Source organism: Manis javanica, chromosome 12 (assembly GCF_040802235.1).
Source record: "Manis javanica isolate MJ-LG chromosome 12, MJ_LKY, whole genome shotgun sequence".
Classification (NCBI taxonomy): domain Eukaryota; kingdom Metazoa; phylum Chordata; class Mammalia; order Pholidota; family Manidae; genus Manis; species Manis javanica.
The window spans coordinates 47,935,034-47,953,517 of NC_133167.1; the positions used below are offsets into that span (position 1 = coordinate 47,935,034).

At 38.2% G+C, this 18,484-nt stretch overlaps 2 protein-coding genes across 8 annotated transcripts in view; one reads left to right on the top strand and one right to left on the bottom strand.

The window, feature by feature from the left end:
- Positions 1 to 5,460, top strand: part of BOLL (boule homolog, RNA binding protein) — a 65,526-nt gene extending 60,066 nt beyond the window's left edge. The window contains 2 exon segments of the mRNA XM_073218578.1: positions 5,205 to 5,263; positions 5,265 to 5,460. Of these exon segments, the coding sequence (XP_073074679.1) occupies positions 5,205 to 5,263; positions 5,265 to 5,343 (138 nt within the window). The 3' untranslated portion in view covers positions 5,344 to 5,460.
- MARS2 (methionyl-tRNA synthetase 2, mitochondrial) overlaps positions 1 to 18,261 on the bottom strand; it is a 29,079-nt gene extending 10,818 nt beyond the window's left edge. For 2 of the 7 annotated variants that reach the window (XM_073218573.1, XM_073218572.1), the window contains exons 1-2: positions 15,520 to 18,261; positions 11,534 to 13,839 (exon numbers count right to left, since the gene is read on the bottom strand). In XM_073218573.1, the coding sequence (XP_073074674.1) occupies positions 15,754 to 17,535 (1,782 nt within the window). In that variant the 5' untranslated portion in view covers positions 17,536 to 18,261 and the 3' untranslated portion in view covers positions 11,534 to 13,839; positions 15,520 to 15,753. The other 5 variants (XM_073218574.1, XM_073218575.1, XM_017663781.3 and 2 more) reach the window with 5 other exon arrangements.
- Positions 18,262 to 18,484: the final 223 nt, after the last annotated feature.

Consider the following 18,484-nt stretch of genomic DNA (forward strand, 5'->3'; position numbering starts at 1 on the left):
AAGATAAGGACAACAGTCAGGCTACATCTACATCTGCGAGAACCCAGTGCCTTGCAAAGGGGGTAAGATACAAGCCACAGCCTGGCGGGACCCGAGTGACACCCCTACCCCAGCTCTCTGGCAGGTGGAGAGGAGTCAGAGCAGGGAGGGAGAGAGAGCCCAGGACTGCTAAATACCCAGACCTAGCCATCCACACTGGGAGTGCAGACAGTGCGTGGTGTGCTGGATACTAGGGAAATGTAACAGTAAAACCTGCAAGCGGGTCCCGGCAGCTGGTGCCCCTGGGACAAAAGAAAAGCGATTGCTTTTTGAAAGTCTTAAAGGGACAGGGGCCTCACAGCTAGACGGAAGTGTCCTGGCACACTCAGCCCAGCAGCTGGGAATTCCAGGCACGCTAACCCCCTGGGCGGCAGTGCAGCTTGGACGCCCCTCACGGCAATATCCTCCTGCCTGTTCCCTCTTTGGTGCAGCCCCACCATAGCAGAGCAGCAGCCTGAAAGTGGCCACACCCACAGCAACCGCACAGAGCTTACTCCACAGCGGCCCAGGCAAGAATCAGGGATGCTGTCTGCGCACAACTAGGGGTCGCCATTCTCCCAGGAGAGGAACCGAGGAGCAAGCAGGAAGGGATTTTGTTCTCTCAGCTGACACATGCACCATCTGCCCATCACTATGAAAAGGCAGAAGAATTTGATTCAGTCCAGAATCACACAGACATCCTCCCCTGAAAGGGAACCTGGGGAGATAGATATAACCAATCTTCCTGAAAAAGAATTCAAAATAGAAGTCATAACCATGCTGATTGACCTGCAGAGAAAAATGCAAGAGCTAAGGAGGGAGAATACAGAAATAAATGTCTGGAAGGACTAAAAAGCAGAATAGATGAGATGCAAGAGGCCATTGATTGAATAGAAATCAGAGAGCAGGAATGCAGAGAAGCTGACACAGAGAGAGATAAAAGGATATCCAGGAATGAAAGAATATTAAGAATATTAAGAGGACTGTGTGACCAATCATAATGAAACAATATTCGCATTATAGGGGTACCAGAAGAAGACAGAGAAAAAGGGATAGAAAGTGTCTTTCAAGAAATAATTGCTGAAATCTTCCCCAAACTGGGGGAGAAAATAGCCTCTCAGACCACAGAAGCACACAGAACTCCCAACAGAAGGGACCCAAAGAGGACAACACCAAGACACATAATAATTAAAATGGCAAAGATCAAAGACAAGGACAAAGTATTAAAGGCAGCCAGAGAGAGAAAAAAAGGTCACCTACAAAGGAAAACCCATCAGGCTATCATCAGACTTCTCAACAGAAACCTTACAGGCCAGAAGAGAATGGCATGATACATTAAATGCAATGAAACAGAAGGGCCTTGAACCAAGGATACTGTATCCAGCATGATTATCATTTAAATATGAAGGAGGGATTAAACGATTTCCAGACAAGCAAAAGTTTAGGGAATTTGCCTCCCACAAACCACCTCTACAGAGTATTTTAAAGGGACTGCTCTAGATGGGAGCATTCCTAAAGCTAAACAGATGTCACCAGAGAAAATAAAATCACAGCATAGAAAGCAGAACAATCAAATACTAAATAAAGGCTAAAAATAAAATCAACTACCCACAAAAGCAGTCAAAGGAAACACAAAAGAGCACACACACACACACACAAAAAAAAAAAAACACCTAACACACAAAGAATGGAGGAAGAGGAATAAGAAGGCAGAGAAATAAAGAATCATCAGACTGTGTTTATAATAGCTCAATAAGCGAGTTAGGTCAGACAGTAAGATAGTAAAGAAGCTAACCTTGAACCTTTGGTAACCACAAACCTAAAGCCTGCAATGGCAATAAGTATGTATCTTTCAATAATCACCCTAAATGTAAATGGACTGAATGCACCAATCAAAAGACTCAGAGTAATAGAATGGATAAAAAAGCAAGACCCATGTATATGCTGCTTACAAGAGGCTCACCTCAAACCCAAAGACATGCACAGATTAAAAGTCAGGGGATGGAAAAAGATATTTCATGCAAACAAGGAGAAAAAAGCAGGTGTTGCAGAACTAGTATCAGACAAAATAGACTTCAAAACAAAGAAAGTAATGAGATAAAGAGGACATTATATAATGATAAATGGGTCAATCCAACAAGAGGCTATAACCATTATAAATATATATGCACCCAATACAGGAGCACCAACATATGTGAAACAAATACAGAATTAAAGGAGGAAATAGAAAGCAATGCATTTATTTTAGGAGACTTCAGCACACCACTCACTCTAAAGGACAGATCCACCAGACAGAAAATAAGTAAGGACACAGAGGCACTGAACAACACACTAGAACAGATGGACCTAAAAGACATCTATAGAACTCTACACCCAAAGGCAACAGGATACACATTCTTCTCAAGTGCACATGGAACATTCTCCAGAACAGACCACATACTAGGCCACAAAAAGAGCCTCAGTAACTTCATAAAGATTGAAATTCTACCAACCAACTTCTCAGACCACAAAGGTATAAAACTAGAAATAAATTGTACAAAGAAAGCAAAAAGGCTCACAAACACATGGAGGCTTAACAACATGCTCCTAAATAATCAATGCATCAACGAACAAATCAAAATAGAGATCAAGCAATATATGGAAACAAATGACAACAACACAAAGCCCCAACTTCTGTGGGACTCAGTTTAAGAGGAAAGTATATAGCAATCCAGGCATATTTAAAGAAGGAAGAACAATCCCAAATGAATAGTCTAAAGACACAATTATTGAAATTGGAAATAGAAGAATAAATGAGGCCTAAAGTAAGCAGAAGGAGGGACATAATAAAGATCAGAGAAGAAACAAATAAAATGGAGAAGAATAAAACAATATAAAAAAATCAATGAAACCAAGAGCTGGTTGAAAAAATATACAAAATTGATAAGCCCATAGCCACACTTATAAAAAGAAAAAGAGAATCTACACACATCAACAGAATCAGAAATGAGATAGGAAAAATCACAACGAACCCCGCAGAAATACAAAGAATTATTAGAGAATACTGAATACTACAAAAAACTATATGCTAACAAGCTGGAAAATGTAGAACAAATGGACAACGTCCTAGAAAAATACAACCTTCCAAGACTGACCAAGGAAGAAACAGAAAATCTAAACAGACTAATTACCAGCAAAGAAATTGAATTGGTAATCAAAAAACTACCCAAGAGCAAAACTCCTGGGCTAGATGGATTTACTGTGAAGTTTTATCAGACATACAGAGAAGACATAATACCCATTCTCCTTAAAGTTTTCCAAAAACTAGAAGAAAAGGGAATACTTCCAGACTCATTCTATGAAGCCAGCATCACCCTAATACCAAAACCAGGCAAAGACCCCACCAAAAAAGAAAATTACAGACCAATATCCCTGAGGAACATAGATGCAAAAATACTCAACAAAATATTAGCAAACCAAATTCAAAAATACATCAAGAGGATCATACACCATGACCAAGTGGGATTCATCTCAGGGATGCAAGGACGGTACAACAGTCGAAAATCCATCAATATCATCTACCACATAAAAAAAGGACAAAAATCACATGATCATCTCCATAGACGCTGAAAAAGCATTCGACAAAATTCAACACCCATTCATGAAAGACACTCTCAGCAAAATGGGTATAGAGGGCAACTACCTCAACATAAAAAAGGCCATACAGCCAACATCATACTTAACAGCAAGAAGCTGAAAGCATTTCCCCTAAGATCGGGAACAAGACAGGGATGCCCACTCTCCCCACTGTTACTCAACATAGTACTGGAGGTCCTAGCCACAGCAATTAGACAAAACAAAGGACTACAAGGAATCCAGATCAGTAAAGAGTAAGTCAAACTGTCACTATTTGCAGATGACATGAGATTGTACATAAAAAACCCTTAAGACTCCACTCCAGAACTACTAGAACTGATACCAGAATACAGCAGTTGCAGGACACAAAATGTTACTCTATCAACATGTAAGTTTATTAATTCCATGGTTTTTCTCTGGATAGTTGCTTTCTCAATCATAGGATCTGACTAATTTTGTATACCACTAAGTATATAAATCATTTATTTTTCAATTTGTTCATAAACATTTTTTTTTGAGAGGGCATCTCTCATATTTATTGATTAAATGGTTGTTAACAACAATAAAATTCTGTATAGGGGAGTCAATGCTCAATGCACAATCATTAATCCATCTCAAGCCTAATTCTCGTCAGTCTCCAATCTTCTGAAGCATAACGAACAAGTTCTTACATGGTGAACGAATTCTTACATAGTGAATAAGTTCTTACAAGGTGAACAGTACAAGGGCAGTCATCACAGAAACTTTCGGTTTTGATCACGCATTATGAACTATAAACAATCAGGTCAAATACGAATATTTGTTTGGTTTTTATTTGGTTTTTATACTTGATTTATATGTGGATCCCACATTTCTCCCTTTATTATTATTATTATTTTTTTTTTTAATAAAATGCTGAAGGGGTAGGTAGATGCAAGATAAAGGTAGAAAACATAGTTTAGTGTTGTAAGAGAGCAATTGTAGATGATCAGGTGTGTGCCTGTAGACTATGTGTTAATCTGTGCTAGACAAAGGCAATAAAACATCCACGGATGCAGAAGATTTCTCTCAAAACAGGGGGGGTGAGGTTCTAAGCCTCACCACTGTTGATCCCCAATTTCTCACCTGATGGCCTCCCTGCGACTGTGCCTGTCTTAGGTTGTTCCTCCCTTGAGGAATCTTACCCATCTCTGGCTAACCAGTCGTCTTCCGGGGCCATACAGGGAGATGTAAAGTTGGTGAGAGAGAAGCCATATTGTTTGAAAATATAAATCATTTTTAACAAATCTTAACCAAAGTTCAGGGATGGCACAAAGGAAGTACAGCCTAATAATTTATAACTAGTAATATAGCCATAAGAGATGGCTATTTTCAGATCCTTTATAGTTCTTTTTTATAGCCTTAGAATGCCTCCCTGTCCAGCAGTTTATTAGGTAACCTACTCTTTCTGGGAGGAAATCTAAAGCACACTTTCTCTCCTCAGAATCCAAGCCCAGTTAATAATACTTTTTAAATCTTTCCCTTAAGTAATTATAAAGTAAGAGCCATTTAAAATGCATTAAAACTTTAATTTTCTTTAAATCTCTTAATAGGAACCAAGGTTACATTCTGTGAGAAGAAGCTTTTCTCAACCTTCATCTGTAGGTTTGAAACCCACACTTTCATCCTAGAAAAGGTTTCAAAGAGGATTCAATTCTTATTCCACCTTCCTTTACTGATTCTGTTTATTAGAGTCTTGGATAGCTATTTTATCCAATAATAGAAACAACTAGCTCCATGTGTGGTATGGTAACAAATATGAGGGTTTTGAATGTGCTTAAGTTAAAAGTTTTTGCCTTTTTTAAGAGAATTAAATATTAGTAGCCAGAACACTGGAGGTACAGGATAAATCATAGTTTCCTTTAATTCACACATACTTAGGTAACATAGACTTATAATCTATAACAAACAGAACAAAGATTATAGCTATAAAACAAATATCTTGATAAAGTTTGAAAAAGTTGGTCATAATTTGGCTATCTTATCAACATAATGTCAGATTCAACCATTTAAAAACATCTTTGGTGTTTGGATTTTTCAGTTTTATTCCAGATGTTTCATATTTGTAGACAGAGCCATGACATGTACAGAATATACATAGCAACAGGCCATTTGTTGTAATATGGTAAATTTTTTAAAACACTGTCTTATTAGGAGAAAGTATGTGTAGAAGATTCTAGCTTCCACATTATTTCAGTTTCATTGCATTTAGATCCATGTATATTTTATGAATAAGACATTTCAAACTCTAGATTCACATAAGAAATTTTGACGGACATTAATACATATAAAAATAATTTGTATATAAACATCTGGAAATCATATTATTTTATATGAATTACTATGGCTAAAGTTGACACTATTATTAAATATACTTACAAAGATACCTCCATATCTACTTCTGGCCCTCTGTTGTCATTCATATAAGAAGTAAAAGGGTTCTTATAGCATCTTAGTAAGTATAAGCATTTACTACATATAGCATGTCAGATTCAATACATATTTAACACAGTGACAGTGTCAAATCTTGTCTTTCATTCAGGTCTTAGTTTGTGAGGTTCTAGACTTTTGAAACATTGACTGAATAAAATAATATTATAATTCACTTTTTAAATATAAAGAAACTGCTCTTATAGAACTGAAAGCATTTATCATTAAAAATCACACTAAGTAGAACTTTTAATGGCCATATCAACGCTTCTTTAAATGTTGCCTATTATATATGTGTGTGTGTGTGTGTACATCTCCCAACTTTCTTCTATAAAAATATTATATTTCTTTTATAGAAGAGAAATAATACCAAAAGTTATACAATATGCAATGCTTAAATTGACTACATGGAAATTTATTACAGCATTTATTGAAATTTGATTGCACAATACTAAAGTCTTGTTTTTTCAATATTTTAATTTCACGTCCACTCCCAGAACTAAAAGTTGATTTGCGCTTCTGTTGAGAAAGTGTAAGAACTACATATTAAAATCTTATTATATTAGGAAGATGATAACCCAATTATAACTTTAGTTAATTTTTCTACCTGTCTCATAAAGGATAATGAATTATCCATTAATGTGTATATTTGTTCGATATATCACCAAAATGTTTCTAGGCTAAAAATATTTAGATTGAGGAATAAAACATAATAATAGCATACTTATATTAAGCAATATCCAGCATATCCAAAGCCACTTGGTCTACTGAAAATATTTTATCTTGCTACCTTTATTTTTAAAGTAACATATTGTGTGTTAAGGTCATTCTATAGTTAGAGCCCTAGTCAGAAATATCATGAAACAATCTAATACTCCATTTGTCTGATGTTTTCAGTATACATTTTAATCCTGTATTTATTATTCAGGCTTATTCAGTAGACACTAAGGCATTTTGTTCTGAAGTTTTTGTTCTACAAGTTTTATATATTTTAAGAGTCCCAAAAGTAATTGCATTTGTTCCAAAAAAGATTTACATTTGCAGTGTTTTTCTCAGCTAATTTTAGGCAATTATGCACCATTCCTAAGTGTATTGATGTACTTTCACAGGGCATTCATTCAGTTCCATAAAGATTATATTTCTTTCCAGATTAAAGTACAGAAAAGTGGAGGTGGCATGAAAATTCATTAGTGTACCAAAAAAACCCTGTTCTGCTTAAATTGTGATATTTTATTCTTATTTTATAGATAATGTAACATATCCACAATAGCAAAAACCACTTTAATAACTCTAAGAGATCAATGTTTTAGCTTTTAATTATTAAGGTCCTTTTTACAAGTCATGACAAAAAAATGAACAAAGCTATGGAGACCAAACCCTCATCCTTAGCATCAATACAGTCCTGAAACAACCAATGATAGTATATAAAGGATATGTTCAGTTCATATAAAAACTATTAACTAAAAAGCATACCTTTTTTTCCTTTGGAGTTTTGAAGAAAATATGTAATGGAGAAAAATTTTTAAGTATACTTAACAATTTGATATGATGTTAGTACTTTCAGTGTGTTTCTTGCTATTCATATTTAGGATCTGTTTTTAACATGTCTAACTTTAGTGCCAAAGCAAAGAAAGCTACACAATATCCATTTATGTAACACATTTTTAGCAACACATAAAAGAAACTTGCTAAAACCCTCATTAGTATTTGACCTATTATGCAAACTATTAAAAGAAGATACTAATATATGTACATTTTTCCTACCCTATATGCCCAGATACTGACTAGTAAAGTTAACCTTAGGATTATTTTATTCAGGCTGTATCCAACTGTTTGTGAGAAGAGCTTTCAATTAAAATAATGCATCTGATATCCTAATGTCGATGCCAAAGGGAAAATGAAAATAAACTCAGCAACAATTCTGTTTACCAAATAGATTTTTATGCCTGTGCCCTAGCTATGTGTCTATCTTCAGAGAATGACTTGTTTAAAACTCTTGAGCTCAGACTTTCATACCTTCAGACACTGAAAATTTAAAACATCTACCTCCCCAAACTTAACCAATGATGGGTTTTGACAACTTTGTTGACTTAGCTAATCCCCTTCTCACTACTCTTGATATTAAGCAGTAAGTTTTCACTGTTTCTTTGTTTTTCTGCCTGAGATCAGGTTATTTCCTAATTTTTACACTTAGCTACACACACTTATACATTTATATTGGATTTGGGGCCCCAGAGCTGATAACTCCACTTTAGATGGTCTCCATGGATTATGGAAAAAGGAAGAAGTGTTTTATACTCTCCTTTATACTCTCCATAGGCTAGAAAACTAATTTTAAAACATCAGTTACACCTGAAAATGTTTTACATAAAATCTGTTATGAATTGAACTTCCTTCTAAATACTGATTTTTATGTAGGCATTTTAATAAAAAACTTCTCATCTTGAGGATTAACTAATTTTTTATACTAGGTCAGACAGTGTCAAAAAGAATGTTAAAAATATTTCTTTTATATTCAGCAAAAAGCACTCCTTCCAAATTTTAAAGTGGAATGGAAATCAATCAGCCTCCATGTAATTATATTTTCAGTAATTCATTTTATTTCGGTGCTTACAATTTTCTTCTATAAAACCAAAATAGGCTTCTTACACATTGTAACTTGATTTAATGGCTTTATGAAAGCCTTTATAAATTCCTTTGGTAAGTGATTTTTAAAGAAAATCCTAAAAATGCTACATAGGATTTTTTTACAGTGCATCAGTTTTATTCGATTGGCAAGTCATAAATCTATGCAGAAAAGAGTACTCATTTCTGAAATCTATACTGAAAGAGTACTCATTATATCTTGCTAACTATGGGACTGTGTAGCTTGAATTTGAAATGAGTTCTGAAGAATTATTTATAACAATTAAGATGTACTTGGCTTCCAAGTTAGCAAGGACTTTAATACTTTTGATATTTTTTTAAATACAATTTATAGATAGCTAAGAAACATATATAAACAGGTTTCATCATCCTTCTTCAAGGCATAGCCCATGTCCAACACAATAGCTACATCTCACAAAAAATGTAAAACATAGAGTATTCTTTATGCAATGTGTAATAACGTCTCTAATTTTAGGAAGTTAGAATATGTCTTGACTCTTACATATGAGGTACAATTTACCAAGCATTATCCAGTATGTGGCATTTTAGCTAAAAGGGTGGTATTTGTTTTGGTAATAACTAGAGTCAAAGGGCATTTAATCTGGTTTCTGCAGGCTTGTAGAAAAGATCTCTTAAGAATACAGTAATAAATGTGCAGTAAATTCATAGAATTTAAATTGTTAGTAAGATGAGTCTTTACTAAGTTCATTTGTATTACAAATTTATGTATGAAATGAAAACTTTCAGTATTTGTCACCTCTAATAAAATTCTCCAGCTTTGTTACTCTAATACAAATAAAACTTTTGAATATTAATATGTTTCCATATTTAGAGATAAATGTGTATTTAAAGCATTAATTAGTGAAGTGTTATTTCAAAATCTTAGATTAATGAATTTATGACAAAACATGCTTTCACTTAGAGAACTAATAGATTCAAGTATTTGGAATGCTATTCTGAAAATAAGAAACAAAATAATCTTAAAGAAAAAGAAAAGTAGAGACTATAACATTATTAAAATTTTTAACAATTTATACCAGCACACATAAGCAAGCTTAGGAGATAAACTACTGAAAGCAAACAAGAAATGTATTTCATGAAAAAGATAAGTATTTTTTCTAAGTTCCTATTTTGGTGCTCATCTGTTTCATGATCTAGCTTTCAAGAACTAATTCCTCATCTTGAAACACTCATTGATATATTTCAGTGAAGGGTTCTCATTTAAACTTTCCATCTTGTCTTTGGATCTGATTGTACTACTTCCTCTTCCCCACTACAGTGCCCTCAGTATATACTGGGTGATGGACTGTGGTACAGGTGCTAAGGATGGTGCTGAGCCTCGGGCGCTGAGACAAAGTTGATTCTAGGCTCTCCTGTTTTACTAGCTGTATAACCCTAGCCAAGTTACTTGATCCCTGTTCCTCAATTTGTCTTCTGTTAAACAGAGAAGGAATAATACTTTATAGAGTTGACAGGAGAAGTAAAAGAACACCAGTAACGGATACAACTATTAGTTCTCTCCCTTCACCTTTGCTATGCAACCAACAATTAGAAAATTTGGCAAAATTACGGCCCTGGTATTCTCCCCTTTCAGTAATCCGTAAGATGACTTAGTGAACAGGCATATTTGCTGACACTTCCATTTAAAAAAGCAAGTTATTTTCACTGAGGCATGCATGGAAAAAGACAAAGTTTTTGTCACAAAACCTTGCCTGCTACACAGTTTTATTTTTTTTCTACACTTAGCAATGATGATATGCTTGGTAGTGAGTATTAAGGACTGTTAATGTCTAGTGTAACTTATTAAATTTTTATTTTCTCATTGCCTAGTTTCTCTGAATTCATGAACGGCAGCTTCATTTTTTTGCAGACTTGAACGTTTTTCAATTTTCAATTTTTATATTTTGAGGCTATATTATTAAGCATAACAAGTTCATAACTGGTGTAACATTTTGGCGCATTATTCCTTTCTTGTTAATTGATAAAAGTCAGCCAATCCTATACATTTATCTTTACTAATGGTTTTCCCCTTAGTATACACTGTCTATTAATATTATGATACCAGCTTTCTTTTGGTTAATAAATGCATAGTATTTATGTCTTATTTTCTAAGTATACACCTTCTAACGCATAAAACTAACTTTAAAATTTTAAGCTTGAACATTGCTTTCTTTTAATAGAAGATTCATCCTGTTTTATTACAATTATTGATACATTTGTATTTCTGCCATCTTATTATGCATTTTCTTTTTTAATATAATTTTCATTTTTCTTTGCCTTTTTTCTCCTTCCTGTTTCCTGTTGGATTGTTTTGACATTTCTTTTTATCTGGCTTGAAAGAAATACATTACATATTTTAGTGATTAATTTAAAATGTGTAATATGCTTGTTAACTTATATTGTTGATATTTATAGCTTTTAACCAATAGATGCTTCTAGACTAGTTCAAAGGAATACAAATTATTGAAACTATCTAATGTGTTCCAAACTAAGTTACTACCCTTTTAAAAATATTTTAATCAGGAAAAATGTATAATGGTAATATTTTTATTGAACATATTGATGAGAACAGAATGATGATTCCAAACTATACCAGTCAATCATAAACCTTTACTTATAGGTTCATCTTCACATTAAACCCCACAAGCCACTGACTGTCAACTAATGAGGGGTACATGCACAAGGCACAGACTTAGGAGTAGGAGCATACTGAAGTTAGTATCATTTTTCCCCATACCATACTATATTCTAAGAACAGTGGCATCATCCATTTCCAGTTATTCCTAGAACTGTCTCTCCAGCTTACCAGTGTCTTCCAGGCCCTCTGTAGATATTTCATCCCCAAATCCTTAATCACTTGAAGCCAATGTTCATCTCTCTGTGGAACTCTGATTTTCTTCTTGAAGGTGGTACACTTGATTTCCTGAAACATCTGGCATCTCACACCATCCTGTTCTTAGATGTGAACTTTAAAAATCTGTGGTGAATAAACTGTTTTAAACCAAATGGGAGTGAAATTCATTTCAGAACCCAGATATACTATAGCCTTGCCTTATTCTGGTGAAGATCCAAGTATAGCTGAACCTCTCAGTAGCCTCCATGAGGCACAGTAGAGAGTATAGCATTTCTAGTTAATCAAGCCCATATCCTCTTGGTGTGTAGCTCTTCCCAATTCCCTTTCCTCATCATGAAAATATAAGTAGAAACTGATTAATCATAATCTTAAGCAGGGTATTTTAGAAATGATCAACTATTCCCTATTACATTTTTCCCTTAATTCAGAGGATTTATACTGGGTAACCTAGGACTACCTAAAAACTAAGAGAAGACGATTTCTCCTTTAAATTGGTTAGTCTCTTCCCCTCAGCTCAAAGTAGTTCTTGGTGATAGAGGAAAACAGCATAGGCTGGGCTTCTCTTACCCTCTCTCTCAAAAAAGAGTAAAGCCTTCTTAGGTTAAAATCCCCACTAATTAACTTTAATAACTTTGCTGTTACCGTTCTAGCCATTCCAGCAATATTAACCTCCAAATTAGTGTGTTCCTATTGATAAAAGTTAGCCAATCCTATCCAAAACTCCTGAAAGGGAAAGGAGCAGGACCAGCTACGTTGTGTGGAAATGACATTATTTCATACTGTGTTCGTTTTGCAAGGGACTCAACAGCTTTCCTCTAAACTGATCCCCTAAAATGTGCTCTTTTGCCCTAGCTCCTCCAAGCCTAACGAGTAAACCTTTGCTGCAAAACAGACATATGGCTAATGCTATGTCCACACTCTTTTAGGTCCAATGATATTGATCCTGGCAAAAAAGGAACACAGGGATCAACCAAGGTTTACAACAGCTTCAACCTCACCAAGAACAGTCGTTCTCTGTGATAGAAGTATGGATAGTGGGGAATTGCCTCCAGGAGGCAACTGCAGATTATCATACTGCAGTTCTGTGGACTAACCCTTATTCAAGAGGTATGGCCTCCCCAGTAACTCAAGGTTACATTCATGTAGGCCAACAATGCAACTACATACCAGGGACAGGGCAGTCAGAGGCCCAGGAATGACCAAGGAGCACTCTGTTGAGTGCTTGCTACTTGCCATCTGCTGTCCAAGCGACTTCATGTTTATAAGTCATTCTAGTTGGAGTCCCATACATAACCTGACTTGGCTTTACTTCAGTTTCAGAATTTCCCAGATCGAAAGAACTTTATGTCCCATTCACAACTGTGAAAAAAAAAACCTGTGCCTCAGGGCCCATGTTCCAGCCTAGGCTTGCATGGGTACTTTGGCATCAACTTAATCAATTTATTGGACTCTTCTCAGACCCTGTAGAGGCCATAGAGGTCCTTGAGAAAAATAATGAAGCCTACTTCCACAATAATTGACATTTCAATGAAATCAGAGATTATATCTATTTCTTGTTCTTGACTATTCTTGACCGCCATATATAGCCATGTCTTCTACTTCTGAGGTGCCTAATCTGTGAGTCCACTTGTGGAAAAGCTCACCAATTCACAATGGGGCCATTTAACATATACACTGCCCACAACTTCTTGCATGACTTCATAGACAGGACTGTAGTCTACTGAGCTGACAGCTTATTATTACTTTAACATGAGATCCCATAAACTCCTAATCAGTGCTAACACTGCCTCCAAGAATACACCAAAATGAGTATTTGAGAGCCTTAAGGGCAGTATTTGGGAGAAATTTCCTTCTGGTCAAGGGATCCACAGATGCCAGAGAACAGTTCTGGAATAGGGGTATTCTTAGATGTCTACAAGTTTATCGTCTTCTCCCAGAAGGGGTTAGGATGCCATCTCTTAGAAGTGCATGTCCTCCAGTTTTAAGTTTCACATATCCTTCCTTTACCATTCTTAAACTGCTGGATCAAACTGAACACATCACCTGAATACCCAAAGGATATTTGCTTTACCTATTCTGCCTGCTACAGAGAATCCAGCTGGTTCATCTTCCTTAACACTACAGAGTTAAGTCAGATCCAACTTACCACACTTCTTCACTCAAAATATCCTGTCTTCTGTATAATTATGCCCTCTCCTCTTCGGTTCCTCTACTTCCTTGTGCTCTCTGGTACCTTACTCTGGTAGCCAGGTAAGTGCCTGCTCAAATGACAGCACAATAGGAACTCCATTAACACCCAGTAAGCCAAGGTCCAGTGTACTAACCAGCACGAAGTCATAGGAAAGATCATTCAAGTGGGAGACACTCTGTCTTCATTTATGATAGGGGCTGTACGAGTGTAATAAGGGCACTTCTAAAGCAGAGATTCATTCCACTGGATTTCCAAGTCTGTTTTCGTCCATCCAGGGAAACACACCCCATCTCTTTGACCACATTGCTCTGTCCAGCTCTAGCAGATTAATTACACTCCATCGTAGGCCCTAGTAATCCCAGCAGGAAACTAGAACATGTCATACAGAAAGCCCTTCCATTATGAAGAATAGGAGGGTCTAAAGGAATATTTGTAGAAATGGTCCTTCCACATTCAGAAATCAAGCATTCTTTTCTAAGCAATGTTTCCAAGCAACAAGAACAAGAAATCTCTCCCCACAGTGATTAAAAAACAGAAACTGGAGCTGAACAGTAGCACCTAGAATAAATCTGGGGTAACTACCAGCACAATAATTTACTTCACAGTGAGCTCTCTCTGCTTGCTACCATACTTCGGATGGATAGTTCAAGGCAAGTTCTCATTTTAAATTTTGGCCTAGCTGTCCAGTCACATTTGAGATTTAACACTGGCTTACTGTGTTACAGTCATGTATAAATTGATAGCTTAACATCATTTCTGTGATGTTCTCTTATGGAGCCTTGGAGAGATCCCTAAACCCAGTTTGAGATTCCTGGAGCACTGATCATTTCCTCTCTTCACCATCACTTTCAACAAATGCAACAGAACAGATCTGAAAAAGGTATTTACAAATTTTTAAACTTTAATAACTTAAAAGAGAAAATGAAATAATCAGTTTAAATTACTTGAAGTAAATGTGTTAACATTTACATAACCATTCCACCATTTCCTTATTGTATTACACATCCTGGACCAAAAGAAAATTATGTAAAGTAAATTATGTATGTGGATCCCAAAATTAAGACTAAGAAATATAAAGAAACTATTGCCTTTTTGACCTATTTACAGATTTTTAAAATCATAATTATAAACCTAATGTTATTAAAGTTTAAAAATTTTAACATACCAAGTACTTCAAGAGAGCTTTATAATTTATCATAGATAATCCAAACAAACATGATACATTTACTTATTAGGTTACTAAACATTTAATAAAGCAAATGTCCTTTTTCAGTCGTCTGAAAAAAACAGGATTCTGGGGGGTTTCGTTGCTTCCTATTAAAGTAAAAGAAAGCAGTAGTTGTAGTTACTCCTTTTATTCTAAACATTCTGAAAGCTTGATGTTAAATATGTTTGGCTAGAGCCATCTACTGGTTGAAGTGTGATGTTACAAAGCATATCTGTTGGACTATCAACAAAGTCATAGTTTTAGGAACTGAAAATATGGGCAAAATTCAACTAAGTCTAGGACACTGGTTTTTAAAGTTTTAATGAAAGAATCTCTTTTCAATAGGAGAACCAACATAAATAACAAAGTAGGGCTACCTTGTAAAAGCTGAGGTAGGGGCCTCCAACCCCCACTCTCACTAGTTTGCCCAGTAGATGCCAGGCCAATGAAAATCAAGCCATGAGAGGTAGTTAGGGCAATTAACTGTGGTTTGGAAGGAGGTGTAATGAAAAGGAATAGTCTCAAAAAGCTGTTTCTTACCCATCTTTCCCCGGAGACATCTAAGAGACACTGGTGTACAAAGGACAGTGGTTAATGGACGCAGAGAACTGAAGAGTGGAGCACCTGAAAGGCTACAAACCTCTTTTCACAGGACATTGCTTATGTGCTCATTTGATGTAACACTTGAGAAAATATTGGTATAACTTTCCTGAAAATGCAAAATAAGAAAATAACACATTCATTTTTTACCACAAGCTAAAAAGAACTGAGTTTCTAGGTCCTATGGGCTTTCAGCAGCCAAGCCCTGGACTGGTCCAGTCTTGGAAACAAGAGCCCAGTTTCAGGTCCCAGCCTCCTCCCTTCAAAAGGGCATGGACATCCATAGAATCGAGGCAAGAAATGGAGCTCTCCAAGGCTCCTCTCTGTGGCAGAGACCCCCAACCTGGACAACAGCTTGTCAGCTAGGCTTGGGGTGACAGGCTGGAGCAAAGTTCCAAAGACTCGCAAACATTCCAGGGCCACATGCAGCACAGTACCCAGCCAGAGAGCATCCACAGGGCTCTCCCAGTTCAACTTCCACGGTGCATGCCTTTGGATAAAGCCATTAGTTTGCCGGGCACAACTGGACACTGCCTCCAGAGCCTTATAAATCTGAAAGTTATCATAGTGGTCAGCGACCTGCTTGGGCAAAATGGCCACTGCTCTAACCAGAGCATAGTCCTCTGTCTGGGCACGAACTGATGGCCCCACCAACCCTGGCTCACTGGGAAAGCAGGCAGTGCAGAAGGCCGGATAGGTCCCAGAAGGATTTATTCTGTTGGCAGTGCATCTGTTCAAGAGACCTCCCAAAGCATCTGCCAGCTCGGAATCCAGCAATTTAACCACCTTTTCATCATAGTAATCACAATCCCAGTTGGGGACGCCCTGTCGTAGGAGAAAGTAGCGAAAACCATCCACAGTATAGCGTTCAAGGCAAATCCTGGGATCCACCACGTTGCCTAAGCTCTTAGACATTTTCTGTCCACACACCGTCCAGTGGGAGTGCACATAGATGCGGTGTGGTGGGCTTATGCCTGCCCCTAAGAGGAGGGCAGGCCAATAGATAGCATGGAATTTAAGAATGTCCTTGCCTATGATATGAGAGGTGGTTGGCCACCAAGATTTGAACTCAGCATCTGGGTAGCCGATTACAGTAAGGTAGTTGACCAAGGCATCCAGCCATACGTAGACGGTCTGCGAATCGTCTCCGGGCACTGGAATGCCCCAGTGCAAGTGACTCCTCCTGCGAGAGACGGAAAGGTCTGGAAGCTCCTCCTCCAGCCACTGAAGGACTGCGCGCTGGAAGGGCTCAGGTGTGATTGCCTGAGGGTCGTCCCGCAGCCACCGCTGGAGCGGCTCTCGGAACTGAGAAAGCCTGAAAATGTAGTTTTCTTCTTTGGTCCAGGACACAGGATGCCCGCTCTCGAGAGACACAGGACACGAATCCCCCGAAGGGCCTGGCTGCCGAGTGACCTTGGCCTCAGGCAGGAAGCACTCTTCGGAGGCGCAATACCAACCTTCATAGAGCCCCTTGTACAGCAGACCCCGAGCCTTCAGCGCCTCCCAGAAATGCTGCACCGCTACCTGATGCCGGACCTCGGTGGTGCGGATGAAGTCGGTGGAGGAGATGCCAGCTTCCCGGAAAAGCTGCTGGAACTGGGCAGAAACTCGGTTGCACAGCTCGGTCGGGGCCAGGCCCGCAGCGGCGGCTGCCTGCTGGATTTTCAAGCCGTGCTCGTCGGTACCAGTGGAGAATCGTGTGGCGGCAGCGCTGGGAATTCGCAGGCGACGGTAGCGGCACAAGGCGTCCGCCAGCAGCGCCGAGTACAGGTGCCCGATGTGCGGCGCCGCATTTACGTAAAAAATTGGCGTCGTGAAGTAGGCGCGCGCGTCCCGAGCATCGTCGCGGGCAAGGCGAGGGCCTGAACTGTAGCAGCGGGGCCTACAGTACTCCAAAAGCGAGACCCTACTTTTCCTTTTGTGTCCCAGCAGCCGCAAGGCAGAAATTCGCAGCATGCTGCCGGCTAGGCAGAAGCGGTGGATGGGGCGCGCTGGAAGCACGTGGAGGAGCGCATGCGCAGCAGGACCGCGCACCGCCTCCGGCCCGAAAGCCAATGAGGTCCGGCCGGGAACACCGCCCCCGCTGCCCCGCCCGCGTCGCGTCCCCCTGCGGGCCTGGGACCTAGGCGTTTCGAACTGCGGGAGCGCGCGAGAAAAAAGCGCAGAGAGAAACTGGGTTTAGGAGATGTCGTGAAAGTAGATCCAGCTTTATGTTTCTTTAACATCCTGTGTGCCCTGCTTCAGGCTGTAAATTCATATTTATAGATCTGTTTTCCCCTCTAGTCTGAGTTGCATGTGGGCAAGCATTTATACGCCTGCTCTCTCAAACCCTGGTCGGTGACTGGCACCGGGCCGAACAGACTATGTCCTGTACTTGGGCCCGGGACCACGTAGGTATCGGAAATATATTCAGATTTGTCTCAGACCCTAGTGGGCACATTTAATCTGGGAGGTGGGAGAAAGGAAGGAAGAAAATAATTAGAGCACTTGAGGAAAGGTAAATCCTGCAACAGTAAGGAAACTCCTCTAAAAACAGTTTTTGCTGAATCAACCAAGGAGGTAAATTCACAATCTTTGCCAAAAATCATTGAGATCAGAGAGGTGGAATACAACATGTTGTCACTGTGTACGTAAGGAAGAATCAGTCTTCAAATTCATCAAAGTAATCGTTAGTATATATATTTTTTAAATGGTCTTGATGTTCTTCTAGAGCAGTGTTCCTCAAGTTTTCAGGCTAGTAAAGGAATCCTAGCTCTTTGGGGATGGATGACTCAGGAGCCCAGAATTGGATTAATAGTAACCCCTGCTTCATGACACACTCTCATCTTGACTGGCCATCTTTTTTTCCCATTTAATTTAAATACTATATTCATTAATTAATAAAATGGAATGAAACACCTGTGAA